At 41.7% G+C, this 12,468-nt stretch overlaps 1 protein-coding gene and 1 non-coding gene across 7 annotated transcripts in view; both read right to left on the reverse strand.

Annotated features, from left to right (window-relative positions):
- NAP1L4 (nucleosome assembly protein 1 like 4) overlaps window positions 1–9,716 on the reverse strand; it is a 28,637-nt gene extending 18,921 nt beyond the window's left edge. For 2 of the 6 annotated variants that reach the window (XR_008824220.1, XR_008824219.1), the window contains exons 1-8: window positions 9,620–9,713; window positions 7,817–7,857; window positions 6,696–6,754; window positions 5,638–5,669; window positions 4,364–4,425; window positions 2,724–2,823; window positions 1,650–1,791; window positions 1,463–1,549 (exon numbers count right to left, since the gene is read on the reverse strand). Coding sequence is in view for 4 of the 6 variants with exons in the window: in XM_056353403.1 (XP_056209378.1) it covers window positions 1,463–1,549; window positions 1,650–1,791; window positions 2,724–2,823; window positions 4,364–4,425; window positions 5,638–5,669; window positions 6,696–6,698 (426 nt within the window). In the remaining 2 variants the exon portion in view is untranslated. Of the gene's footprint in view, window positions 1–1,462; window positions 1,550–1,649; window positions 1,792–2,723; window positions 2,824–4,363; window positions 4,426–5,637; window positions 5,670–6,695; window positions 6,755–7,816; window positions 7,858–9,619 lie in introns of all 6 variants that reach the window. The other 4 variants (XM_056353403.1, XM_056353406.1, XM_056353404.1 and 1 more) reach the window with 3 other exon arrangements.
- LOC130156603 (small nucleolar RNA SNORA54) lies at window positions 1,122–1,249 on the reverse strand. Its single transcript, XR_008824493.1, has one exon. It is a non-coding gene; the product is annotated as a small nucleolar RNA SNORA54 (small nucleolar RNA).
- Window positions 9,717–12,468: the final 2,752 nt, after the last annotated feature.

Here is a 12,468-nt window from a genome sequence, read left to right on the forward strand (position 1 = left end):
GTACGAAACATTTGCCATCTTTGAAGCTGTGTTTAAGGAACATTTAAAATTTACACTGTTTTTTCTCTGTAAATAAAGCTAACAGACACAAGGTTTACTTACACAACATATATACGTTTAATTCAGACTTACTAGCAACTCATTTGAAATTCTTCTGTATGAAGACTGAATAGACTGAGTTTCACTAACTTGACAAACAGAAACAATTTAAACACATTTCTACTCTTCTACAAAGAGAAAAAAATATATAAATACACTTCTATTTTTCTATTCACCTCACTCCTGTAGCTTCATGAGCCGTTTGCAGCGTTTCATCTAAAAATGTAAAATGTAACTTTGCCTCCTGAAACAGTTTTAGCTTCCCAATTTTGCAGAATACTTGGTAAAGTTCGTTTTAATGGTTATTTTTCATTATTACACTGTCTTCAGTTATTTCTCTTATGCGGTACAGGATTCCCTACACATAACTGATGTCAAATGTTATAAAAAAGAAAGATGACCAAGTCACTTCTCCACCCCAAAAACCCCAGGAAATTGAGTCTGAATTAGCTGCATTGCACCTTTCCTTGTGCACCACTAGAGAGCAGCAAACACGCACGATCTTCGAACAGCGGCTACTTGGGCCGTGAGTAGCCAAGAACACGGAGCAGTTTACGCGCCATGTAACGTTTCTGATCCTGTAACTGCACGGAATATGGCCCGTCAACGCTGTATTTACACAAAGCCTAACAAACCTTTCTTGCTTATGCACATGGAGTTCCGTGTCATGCTCGATCTCATGAGATCAGTAAAACCAAAGAGAACAATAAGCTTTGTATACAGAACAGTGTCCTAAGGAAACTGAGGGAAACAGGCCAAGGAAAAAAACGCAAAGAAAACCTGACAGAATGGTAAACAGCATTGTAAGTAGATAGGTTCTCTGAGAAAAAGCAGCAAGCCATGAGTATACATCTCTAAAAACTATGTTAGGAGAGCAACAGGCAGCCTACAGAATACAAATCTAGGTAGGTCCTACTCAATAGACAAGTAGGAATCCACTAGCCAGCATGCATTCTATTAGGTCAATTCCATTTTATGACTAGGTGACATGTCTAATCTGTTTTTATAGAAAAGAAAGCTAATTATGTCCCCCAAAATAAAGGGGACAGGCAGACAAACAGCCAGCCTTATATTACCTTGGGGTATCATGTAGCACTGGAATGGAACCCATTATCAGAAAGATACTGTTAACAGGTTACGAACAGTGCAAACAAAAGCAACTTTTCAATTCACTCACTACAAACTTGAAAAATGTTAAACTAGAAGTTTAAAAGCTTTCACTGTACACAACAGTATTCATCACAAGCACATTACTGATAAAACTTTATTTCCAAAAAGATGAGTCTTCCAATGGAAAACACTGTACAGGAATTAATTCTGACAATCCAACATATCTGTAGTTCATTATCCAGCTTGTACTCACAGCTAGCTTTTCTTCTTCCTCATTTTCACTGTGCCATTCTGACTCTGCATCTGTGGGTTCAGCTTCCCCATTAATAAACTCTCTTCTCTGTGTTAGAAAAATCAAGAATGTAATTGAAGACGTAAAATTACATATATGTGAACAGAACTGACTCAGCTAGGAGACAAAGATTGCATAGCCTTCCCACCTTATCAAAAAGGGGTTGATAGAGTGCTGCGTATTTTCTCTCTAAATCATGTACTTCTTCATAGAATTTAGCTTCTATATGGGCACATTTCACCTGGAGCTGTTTCAAGGCATCAATTCTTCTTTTCACTGCTTTTGGTAAACTAAAAAGCAAACAATTCTTTAACATTACAAGTTAGTTGCCTCAGCATTACTTAATATATCACTGTGAAACAGGCTGCTCATGACCAAGTGCAATTTTAAAATAAGAGGCTTATGTTAAACATATATATATTTCTTCAAAACGTTTGGAAGAACCCTCTCCTACCCAAGTTGTTCTCAAAGGTGTTCCATTCCCTGGGGCCACTACCCCTCCCGTGTAGTTCAGAGATCTGAAATTAATACCTGTGTTTACACCTAAACTTTTGAGGCTAGAGTTGTACTGATCCATCTATGAAAAATAAGAACTGCGCACTCTAAAGGGAAAGTTTTGATTCATGGGTCATACTCAGAAAAGTATACTTTGCCCATCTGTATTTTAAATTAAGCTTTTATAGATATTCAGGTACAAAGAACTTTTTACAACACTTATGTGGTTGTTTGTGGTTTTTTTTTTTAAAAAACAGGTCTACCATCTATTCCCCATCAAGAAATAAAAGCATAAATATCTAGTAAAAACAAAATTTTGAAGTTCCAGTGTACAGTTAATATAAAACTAAGCTTCCAGCTAGGGTCCTGAACTTTCTACTACATCCTGGACAGCAATCTTATAGAAATCATCAATCACTGCATGCCCTGACAGAATAAGGGTCACAGAAGGAAACAAACCCAGCAGGGGGTGTGTGCATGTGCAGTTATTTCTAACCAAAGTGATAACAGCCAAGGAAAATACTGAATCAGACCAAAATTTGCAATTTTATACAAGTAACCCAAAACTTGGCTCTTCCTTCCACACGTAGGCCACTATGAATCATGGTTTAAGTCAACCATTTTTTTCAGTGAATAATTTGTTCTAATTTCCTACCTTAATTATACAGTAACAACATTCTGTTATGCTTTCAATCTTTCATTAATTTTATTATGCCCTGTTACTTACGTTTCAATGTAACTTGAAGGAGTAAGTGCTGTGTTGTCAAGCCGTTCCTGTAGAGCTGCCAGGACCTGTGGATTTTGCATCACTTGGTCTGCTAGCTTTTCTATGAAGACAGAAAACAACTTTTAAAACAGATTTGAATAAATTTATAGTGCTTTTCTTATGCTGTATGTCTTACAGCATTCACAGCAGAAATACAATTTTCCAGATCTCAAATAGCACCGGTATATGTAACTAACACCTCGAGCAAAATTACTTCAGGATCAGATTTCAGAAAGGTAACATTGGATAAGGATAGAAAATGCACCTTTCTGTTTGAAAATATATCAAATCTTTGGTTTTAGAAGCAAGCAGTACATTGGTGACATAAAAGGGAAGACAGGGAATTTGCTTATGTAAGAAAGTGCAAAATAGGAGCTTCACTATCCTCCCTATTAGCTGTAGCTTATAAGCCATACATAAATTTGCAAGAGAAGAACCACTGAACTATAATTCCAAGACAAAAGTGAGTGTTTTCCAGCTAGTCTGGCTCCCGACAAAAACAACTGAGGAAAACTTTGTGTACCACACAACAAAGCAGCATAGTACTACAACCATTTCCTTGACAACTACTAATTTTTTACATCAAGATACTTCTACAATCTGTAAGACCCCTCAAACAGTCATCACAACAGTTCACAAAAGGCTATTTTTTCAGGAGGTCAGATCTAAATGCTTCTGGTTAGGAGTTAAAAATCCTTGCTAATAACAACACAGGTGGTCACAGTGGGAAGACACAGGCTTTTCAAATCTCTCCACCCTTTCTCACTGCTCTTCTCCCCAGACATTAAAACCCAGTAAGTTGCACAGCACACGCTAACTTGATGAAGCTTTCATATAGATGAGTGTGTGTTGTTTGGTTGGTTTTGTTGTTAGAGGGAGGCGTGGTGCTTCTTAATCCAGTTTGACTACAAGAATTATTCAATGGTGTCTACCAGTTCATATGTGATTTCCAATTGCTGGTCACACAAGCCTTGTTAAAAAACTGAGACCTAAAATGCATTCAGTGACCACATATGTGAAAGGTATTTCACTAACTTACAAAATTGAACATTCAGGTAAATAACAATGGAATGTAGCTTTTCCGCACACAGAAGTATTAAATTGAAAAGCATTATTCAGCAATTACCTGAATTACCTGAATAACGCTGACCTTCCAAGCTAAGAATAAAAACCTCAATGACACAACAGAGATGCATTTTCCTACAAACAAGATAGTAAAGAACTAGCGTACATCAAGGACTGCTCATTTTAATAATTATGCTGATAAAGATTACATGTTGTTAAAAGCTAACCTATGCATGCCTTATTGCAAGCATCTAGTGGGTTCTTTCACGCAGTACTGAAGCATCCTAGTCAAAAAATAAGCAATAATACTTTCACTGTTACAAAAATATAGCCTTTATTTTGCTATTGGCTGCAATAAACATGGAAAACATCAGAAAGTAAACATTCAGCCTAGAAACCATTGCTTTGCTTTCAACAGTAAACACATCTGTAGTTTTGACTAAAGATTTTGTAACTGTAGATAAAGAACCTTCAATACACAGGACAATAAGCTTATTCCACTTTTGTAATGTTACCTACTACTATGTATTTCCTACCTTTTTTGTTGCTTGCATTTTTAGCAGCCTCCACAGAATCTGAAGCAGTTTCTTCTGTTTTACTAGAAAAATTAAAAATGTAGCATATTAAAAAGGCATCACTTCACAAAATATTAACATTTAAGAACAGAAGTATTCTGAATTTGCAGTGTTTACTACAGAAGTTTCATGAACAAGTATTCCAATAAAAATCATGTATTTATGTCTTCAAGTTTTTCAAAACTTAAGTCTGGATATGCAACTAGTTCTCCCAAGATGAACAGAATGCAAAGGAAAAAGGCAATCCCCCTTCCCCCACCAAACCACCCCAAAATAAACTAAAAAGCCCCAAAACAAAAAATACTTGACAGATAAATTCATCCTATTAAGTGAATGGCTGGCTTTTCATCTGTACTGGGTCACTCTGGGCAGGAAAATGTTATTACTCACAAGTGAAAATATAAGACACCCTTTTAGTGTAATGGAAAAAAAACCATGAGAAAGGATACAGGTGAGAAAGGAAGATAAACAACAGGTCAAAGCTTTTTGTTTTGAAAACACTCGCTTCTACTCCAGAGATAACCCTATCCTTCCTATCTCCCTGCTGCAATGTCTTCCATCACACTTCCACTGCTGGAGAAAGACAGGGCCTAGAATGAGTCAACAGCCAGCAAGCACTCCCTGTGTTCCCTGCCAGTTTATAGGTCACAAGAGTACAGACTGGGTATTGCTGAAATTAACCCTAACTCAGATACAAGAGAAAAGATATCGTATATGCAAATGGGTATTACGAGTTACTGGGTAGACTAGCTTATCCTGCTTATCCTTGTGTACTGCAAGCCTCGAAAGCCCAGTATCACGTATGTCTTTACACCAGTTTAACACTGTTATTTGTTCCAAGAACGCTATAAAAAAATTAGAAAATAAACCAGAGCCTTTTGCAAGCTTAAAACATACACATTGGAGAAATATTGATGATCAGCATTATTTTCAAGTCTTTAGAGCATTTAAATAATGAACACTGAAAACCAAATCACAACAGTGCAAATTATGTTAAATGCCAGAACAGAGTAATTCTGTATCTGACACACAACCTCAGCTTCTCCTGTACCAAATGGGCACTGTATCCTTGCTGTAAGGAAACACAGTCTAGTAACAGAAAATATTACCATCGTATTCTTATCCAAGTTCAGTAATTCATTCTTCATATGTAAAAAGAAGACTCTCCCACATAAAACCAGATTATAGTCGGCTCTCCTTTGATTTAATTATTTCAAGAAAACACTTCAACATACCTGTTATCTGCCATCTGTGTGCCTGTATCCACCTGCAAGTTGAAATACCAAGTGTTTAAAAATAATGACAATTTGTTTACCTCAACAGAAATTGAAAATAGAACAGGTGATCATTTAAAACCTCAACAGAAATTAACAGCTGCTGTGTTTTCCAAGATATTCATCATGCATAAGCTCTTACAGTAAGGTGAAGAGCTAATACCCAATACAAACTGGAACCTGCTCATAGTTATAAAGTCTGTTAGGTGCTTTCCTCTAAATCTTTTAAACTTATTTTTTCTGTGAAGTATGCCAGATGGTAATCCATTTCTACCAGATCGTAAGTCTTTGGCCTGAAGACAAGTATCAAGACTTTCCTAGACTAGCTCTCAATTCTATTAAAAAAAAAAAAAAAAGGGAAAAAAAAAAATCACACCAAAGAGGAAGATGTATTATTTCCTAATTCCTTAACAGTATCATAGTAAATAATGAATTTTTAATCTCCGCATATCCTGTATTACTATGCCTGATCTGAAAGCAATTAAAGTTCAAATTAATTACAGCTTCATAATGACTTTCTTCTTATGTCACCTGAGCAGAAAAATATGCCTCACTTGCCTGTCTAATCAGGGCTATTTTTGTGAACGGCTGCTTCTGCTACACTACACTGAAGGACAACCTAAAACTGCTGCTAGATAAAGAGAAGCAAAACACTGAAGGAAAGAAAATTATTTACAAGAGAAGGGTTTTTGACAGCAGCTATGAAGGCACAATCCCCTATACAGACGTTTGCCTTGAATTTATTTATTGGGAGTGAAAAAAACAAGAGGAAACATAGAAGTTGAAGTATTGGTGTTAGCAATGATTGGAACCAAGTTTAGTGCAGCAACCCCAGCCCCCAAGATCTAAATTAGCTCTCCTGAGAAACCAGAAGGAGCCAGATTACCTAACCTGCCATTATTTCTTTAATGGGGAGAAATATCCAAGCTTATAGATCTATTTTAGTAACAGGTTGGATGCTTCCGCCACCCCCCCCCATTCTAAACAGTTCATCACAAATCCAAGTAATCACTACATACCATACAGAAGCCTAGGTGGTGTTTTCCACTGTCAAGCTTTCAAGAAAGCAGATGTTAGTCTGCAAGTCAAATTTAGAATAAAAAGTACCTTCCATCATTCATGAGTCAACAGGTCTCATTTCTTAGATTTTACAAAAGCCAAGCAGGCCAATCTTTAACCCAGCTTCCAATACAGGCCTATCAATGAAGAACCTAAGATGTCCTGAGTGGCAGCCAGGGTAGGGCGCCCAGAGATTGTATGCACTCTCCCATCTGGAAGATGCTGACTCCTGCTCCAAGCTGGGAACACCACCTTCACAACCTCTTTAAACGGACTTAAAAAGATTTGTTCATTTACAAAAGTACTAAGAAAATACCTTAGATTATTCTACAGGAAGTAGAACTGCTTAAAATCTACCAAAAAAGCGCATGAGCTTACTACAGAGTAAGTCCAGGAACAAAAGGGGCTTCTTGTAGGCTAGGTGTGTTTCAGCAACACAGGTCTATTATTTGGAAACACTTAATTCTTGCCTTAAACATCGTAAGAGAAAACGGCAATGCAAGCAACCATCTGCTAGAGCAAAACAGAAGAATCTTACTATCTCACAGCTGAAGAAATTAAGAAGCATACATGAGTCTTTCCTTTCATAGCAGACAGAAGGCAGGGGAAAAAAAGATACAATTGAAAAGTCAAGACATAGCAAACTGACCTAACAGCCAACACGTCATATGACCCTAGTCATTATTAGAGGAAGCAATAGTAAGAAACTAAAAATGCAGACTTGCATTACTTAAAAATTAGTCTCAAAGATTTGTCTCTTCCAACTGAGGCCCAGTGATAGAGCTAATGGAAAAAATCCACTCCACATACAAATTCTTCTGCTCGGTTTGTGCTTTATTTCCTGCACGGAACTACTTCTCATCCTTGCTGAGGGAAGACAAGATTCTCATTCTATCCTCATTTGTGTTTGGAAAACATAGAATAAAATTCCTATAACCTGAATAATTTTTAAATAGTAGTTGAATTAATTTCCACTGGAACAGAAATGAATTGGGCGTGTTCTGACAAGCGCCATTCACCTAAGTAACAAGAAACAACCACAACAAAAAAGAAAACACCATTCACAGCTGCAAATACATACTTTTAAGTCTTGCTGTGCTCCTCAAGTTGTTCTTTCCGCAACTAAAAAATAAAAAGAATTATATAAATAAGTAATTGGAAGCAGCTTTCTTATAAAACAGCTTGCAATTCCCCGTTGCATTACAGCAGCCTTCCAATGACTAAACTGCTGCAGAATTACTAACAAAACTGTTCGGTAAAAGCTTGTGAGGGCAGGGGAAGGAAGAGAGCAAAGTGATTTTAGAGAGAGAAAGTTAAATGCACAGCTAGTTAAAAAAGTACAGTAGCAAGGCACCATGCCTTCATATTTCTTGCCTTCGTTACCTTCCAAGCAAGTGAGCTCAGTTTAGACAATGAAGACATGAAAAAGCTATCAGAACTCCAAGAAAGCAGTAGTCTAAGGTATTGATATAACTGCTACCACCACCAATAAAAGGCCAAATTCATCTTACTTCTTCTGGACAGCTCACTGTTTTCAAATGACTAACGCAGACATGAAGCTTTGGGAAAGACGGGACTCCATCAACCACTCGTCCCACAAAGCAGGCTGCTGCAACTTGTCTAGTTCAAATGTCATACACCATTAATCACTTAAAACAGCAGGAAACCATAGACTCAATGCACACTAAGACAGCAGAAGTTCACTGTAAGAACAAGTGATATCCTGAAGGATGCAACTTTAAAGGAAAAGTGTGTACATTTAATGGCAAGACATATTCATAAGTAGAAGGGTACACAGAATAAATCTTCTCGGCTAAATAGCCTATGTCTGGTACAAAACTCCTAAATACAACTAGAATATGAAGCAGGAGACTAATGGACTCCTGAACTCACACGAAGACTACTACTGACAACTACTACTGGTTTTCGTAACTACAACAAATCAGAAGGGAAAGTTATGACTTCCATTTTAGAGCTGCTGTGGGAAGCCACAACGCAATAGTCTTACACTTCTCGTAGAGAAAATTAGGAGCAATAAGGAAAAAAAGTCGAGAGGAAGAAACTCATTACCCTGCTCCAAAAGCCCTAAACACGAGCAATACTTCAGTTCACCTTGGAAGTTTTCTTGAGGGCACACTATTTTGATTCTTGCCTATTGGTTCTGGGTTTACCTGTAACTTACATACTACATTCTTATTTTGAAGCATCATAAACTGACGTTGCAGGAACAGAGCGAGAAAAACCCCACAAACGCTGGTAGTATCTGCAGTAAATCATCGCAGCAACAGCGAGAGTTTTAAACGGACCCTTACTTGACCGACGGAGACCTCCGAAACGAGAAACCGAGCCCCCAAAATCCCCCACCACGCCGAGGGCACTCAAGATCGCGGATGAGGTCAAATGAAGGAATCCCGCCTGCCCTAAGCGCGAAGGGCCTGACCCAACCCGCGCGGCGCGGGGCGAGCGAGCCGCTGCCGCTCGGCACAAACAACAGCCCTCCCACCCTCTTCCTCCCCCACTTCCCCCGGGGGGAGGGGAAAGGGCGGGCGCGCTGCCAGGCTCCCCGGGGCGGGCGGGAGCGTACATGCAAGTGGCCGCAACGGCTCCCTGCCCCCCCTCCGCCGGACCCAGGCGCAAAGCAGCCTCCCTCTTCCCTCGGTCCAAACTTCTCGAGCCAGCCTTAAAATGGTGCCGGGCCGGGCCCAGCCCGCCCCTCTCCGCCAGGCGGCCCCCGCCGCCACCCAGCTCCACCCCGGAGCAGGCCCTAACGGCGGCCGCAAGCGCCCCGTCCCCGCGGCGGCCGGCCCGGGCCCTCCGCCCGCCCCGCCGGCTGCGTGCCGCCCCCAAGCCGGGGCTCGGCGCCGCGGTCCCGCCGCGCCCTCACCTGCCCCCGCTCCGCGTCCCCTCACGCCCGCAGAGGCAGCAGCGCCAGCCGCCAGGCTCCTCGCAGGCTCACTCGGGCTGCGCCGCCACCAAGAAAGCCCCCTCCCATTGGCCGGAGAACGGGCGCCTCCCTCAGCAAAGGCACCGCCGATTGGCCCCGGCCACGCCGCCACCGCCACGCCGCACGCGGGCCATGTTGACTATCCGACTGCGCGGCGCTCGGCCAATCAGAGGGCGAGCGCCAGCGCGCGGGGGGAGGGGGGGGAGGGGGGGCTGGGGGCGCGTGATGCGGGGCGGGGGGCTGGCGCGTGCCTGCGCCCTTAAAGTGGCAGGGGCCGCGCGTGGTGCCTGCGGGCCGGGGCCCGGGGGCGCCCGTGCTGTGGGGCCGTGGCGGCAGTGGCGGGACCGAGGCGGGCCCCGAGCGGGGGCCCAAAGGCCGGTGCCCGGGAGCGCCGGCGCGGCGCTGTGCGGAGCGGAGCGGGCTGAGTGTTTGCGGCGGCCCGTGCTGAGGCCGGGAGGTGCTGCCCGGGAGGCCCCGGCGCGCCGTGCTGCGGCCCGGCCCCCGCCCGCCGCGGGGCTCGCTGGCTTGGCCGGTGCGCTCGAGGGCCCGCAGCGCTGCGTTCTAGCCAGGTGGGCGATGCGGCCGTGGTTTTAAGAACCCCTCTAGATCATCCGCATCGGTGAGACTATCAGGAGTTTAAAGGTCAACTAAAAATGTGAGTGCTTATTGTTAAAAAAAAAAGCGCCCTTCTCGGTGTTTCAGATCGAGCACCTCTGTGAAAATGCAGCTGTTAGCCTTTCCAGCATTGTTTCCTAGTCTAGATACAGGCATGGTTTTGGCTTCACAGAAAAGAAATCCAACAAAATTTCGGTAACAGCCCGGCGCTGGGCACGGGGCAGTTAGCAAGCAGCAGGTGCTGTGTAGCCTGGTGTTGGGCTCAGTGCAACTTCAGCATCTGAAGCCACTTAGAAGTTTTGGTAACCTTTCACTTGACAGGAAAAACCTGTCACCCGTTATTGTGTCAGTGGATTCACTTGTTCCAAAAGAAAAGGTCGTTTTCCAGGTCTGCAATTTAGTCTTGGATTTTGGTAATTAACAGCTAGGGTTTATCATTACAATCCTTCCACAGGCAAGATTAAAATTTGGAAATGGTGAGACCAATGTTAACAACTAATCAAGACATTAATGTTGGAGTAGTTCAGTTATTGTAGGAATAACTAAGGAATTGTTGGCTAAACAGGTGCCAATAGTGTAATTAAATAAAGAGATAATTTTCAACTGCATTCAAACAGGTAAGAAACTGCAGGAGCATTGTAGAATTAATTGCACAAACAAGCAGATGTGATGGGCCAGAGGACATGCTCAGTGCGAAGTTCTTCCACTTTTTTTTCTTTGCTTCCATTGATAATGAATTCACTGTAGGATAGAATAAGCCTTGTAGTTAAAGTATAATGAACATAAGAAATATATTCTAATGAAATTAATAGCTGCACAACAAAAGCTGCTATGAAATCCTCTGTACAACCCTGTACCAAGGCTAAGAACTTGTATTTACTCAAAAATGTAGGTATAGTAATTAGGTCATGTAACCGTAGTCTGAAAGAAATAATTAATGAAATAACTGATCAGAGGAGGAGTCTGTTTTTCTTTCTTTAACTTTCTCTAACAAGGGGCCTGCTTATAAGTTATCTCGAGGGAGCAATTAAAAGAAACAAGCAGAAGAAACAGATGGTTGACAAGGACATAAATTAGCTCAGACCAATAAGAACACTGCAAACTGGCAAGATCATCACGTACCAGACAAAAGGTGAAAAGTACACCGTGAGGAAGACCTATGGCCTTCCTCCCAGAGACCACTGCCCACAATTCTTGGAAGACTTTGCGCAGGCAAAGGACTGATAAGCTAATTAACATACGAAGTGAGAATAGGCGGGATTAGGTAATGACTATGTATAGGCATTAATTGAATATTCATTGTTTTATTGTATAAATGTAAGATAATTAGTTACTCTAAACATGCACGTTAGGCGGAAGGATCCCCCGTGCATCCAGCGCTGCCAATAAAGGATACTCAGTCAATAAGAAATGTTGACTTAAAATTTAGTTCTTTAAATCAATCTGGCGACCCAGATGGGACACCTCTCTGCCGGGCTGTAGGACCCGCTGGGGATAGGACTCCCTAGGGTACCCCCGGGATTTCCCGGAGGGACTCCTTGACTCAAGGGATCACTGCGGCGGCAGACAAGGACCCCATTGCTGTAAGTGACGGTATTCTTTATTTTGGTTTGTTTGTTTGGTAGACCCATCATTTGGAACTGCCCGTAAGTCAAAAGTTAAACTTCTGCAGGGTGATGAATACTTTTGTGGCTAGCACCTTAAGTATACGTTTGGTTGGCATTCAGTTGCCGTTTGGTTGGCATTCAGTTGCCGTTTGGTTGGCATTCAGTTGCCGTTTGGTTGGCATTCAGTTGCCGTTTGGAGCCTGGCAAGTTCGCCTATAGGGCTCGTTTGGTACGGTCTCGCCTGTTACGGTTGTCTGACTTATTGGGTGTGGAAATTTGGCTCTGATTATCGTTATTGTGATTTTGGCTATATTCTTGGTAATCTTGCTTATTAGAGTTTTCTGACATACTGGATGTGGAATTTGATTATCGTTATTGTGATTTTGGCTATACTCTTGGTAATAATAGTGGCTTTTTGATGCTGCTGTAGAAAGGTACCTGCATGTTGCATTTTGTAAGTGTTAAGTGTATTCTGTTAGTGTGAAGTGGAAAATGGGAGGAAAACAAAGCGGTGGGATTTTAAGGAAAAGTCCTTTAGGATGTGTTTTAAGTCATTGGAAGGATATT

This window comes from Falco biarmicus, chromosome 10 (genome assembly GCF_023638135.1).
Source record: "Falco biarmicus isolate bFalBia1 chromosome 10, bFalBia1.pri, whole genome shotgun sequence".
Lineage (NCBI taxonomy): Eukaryota > Metazoa > Chordata > Aves > Falconiformes > Falconidae > Falco > Falco biarmicus.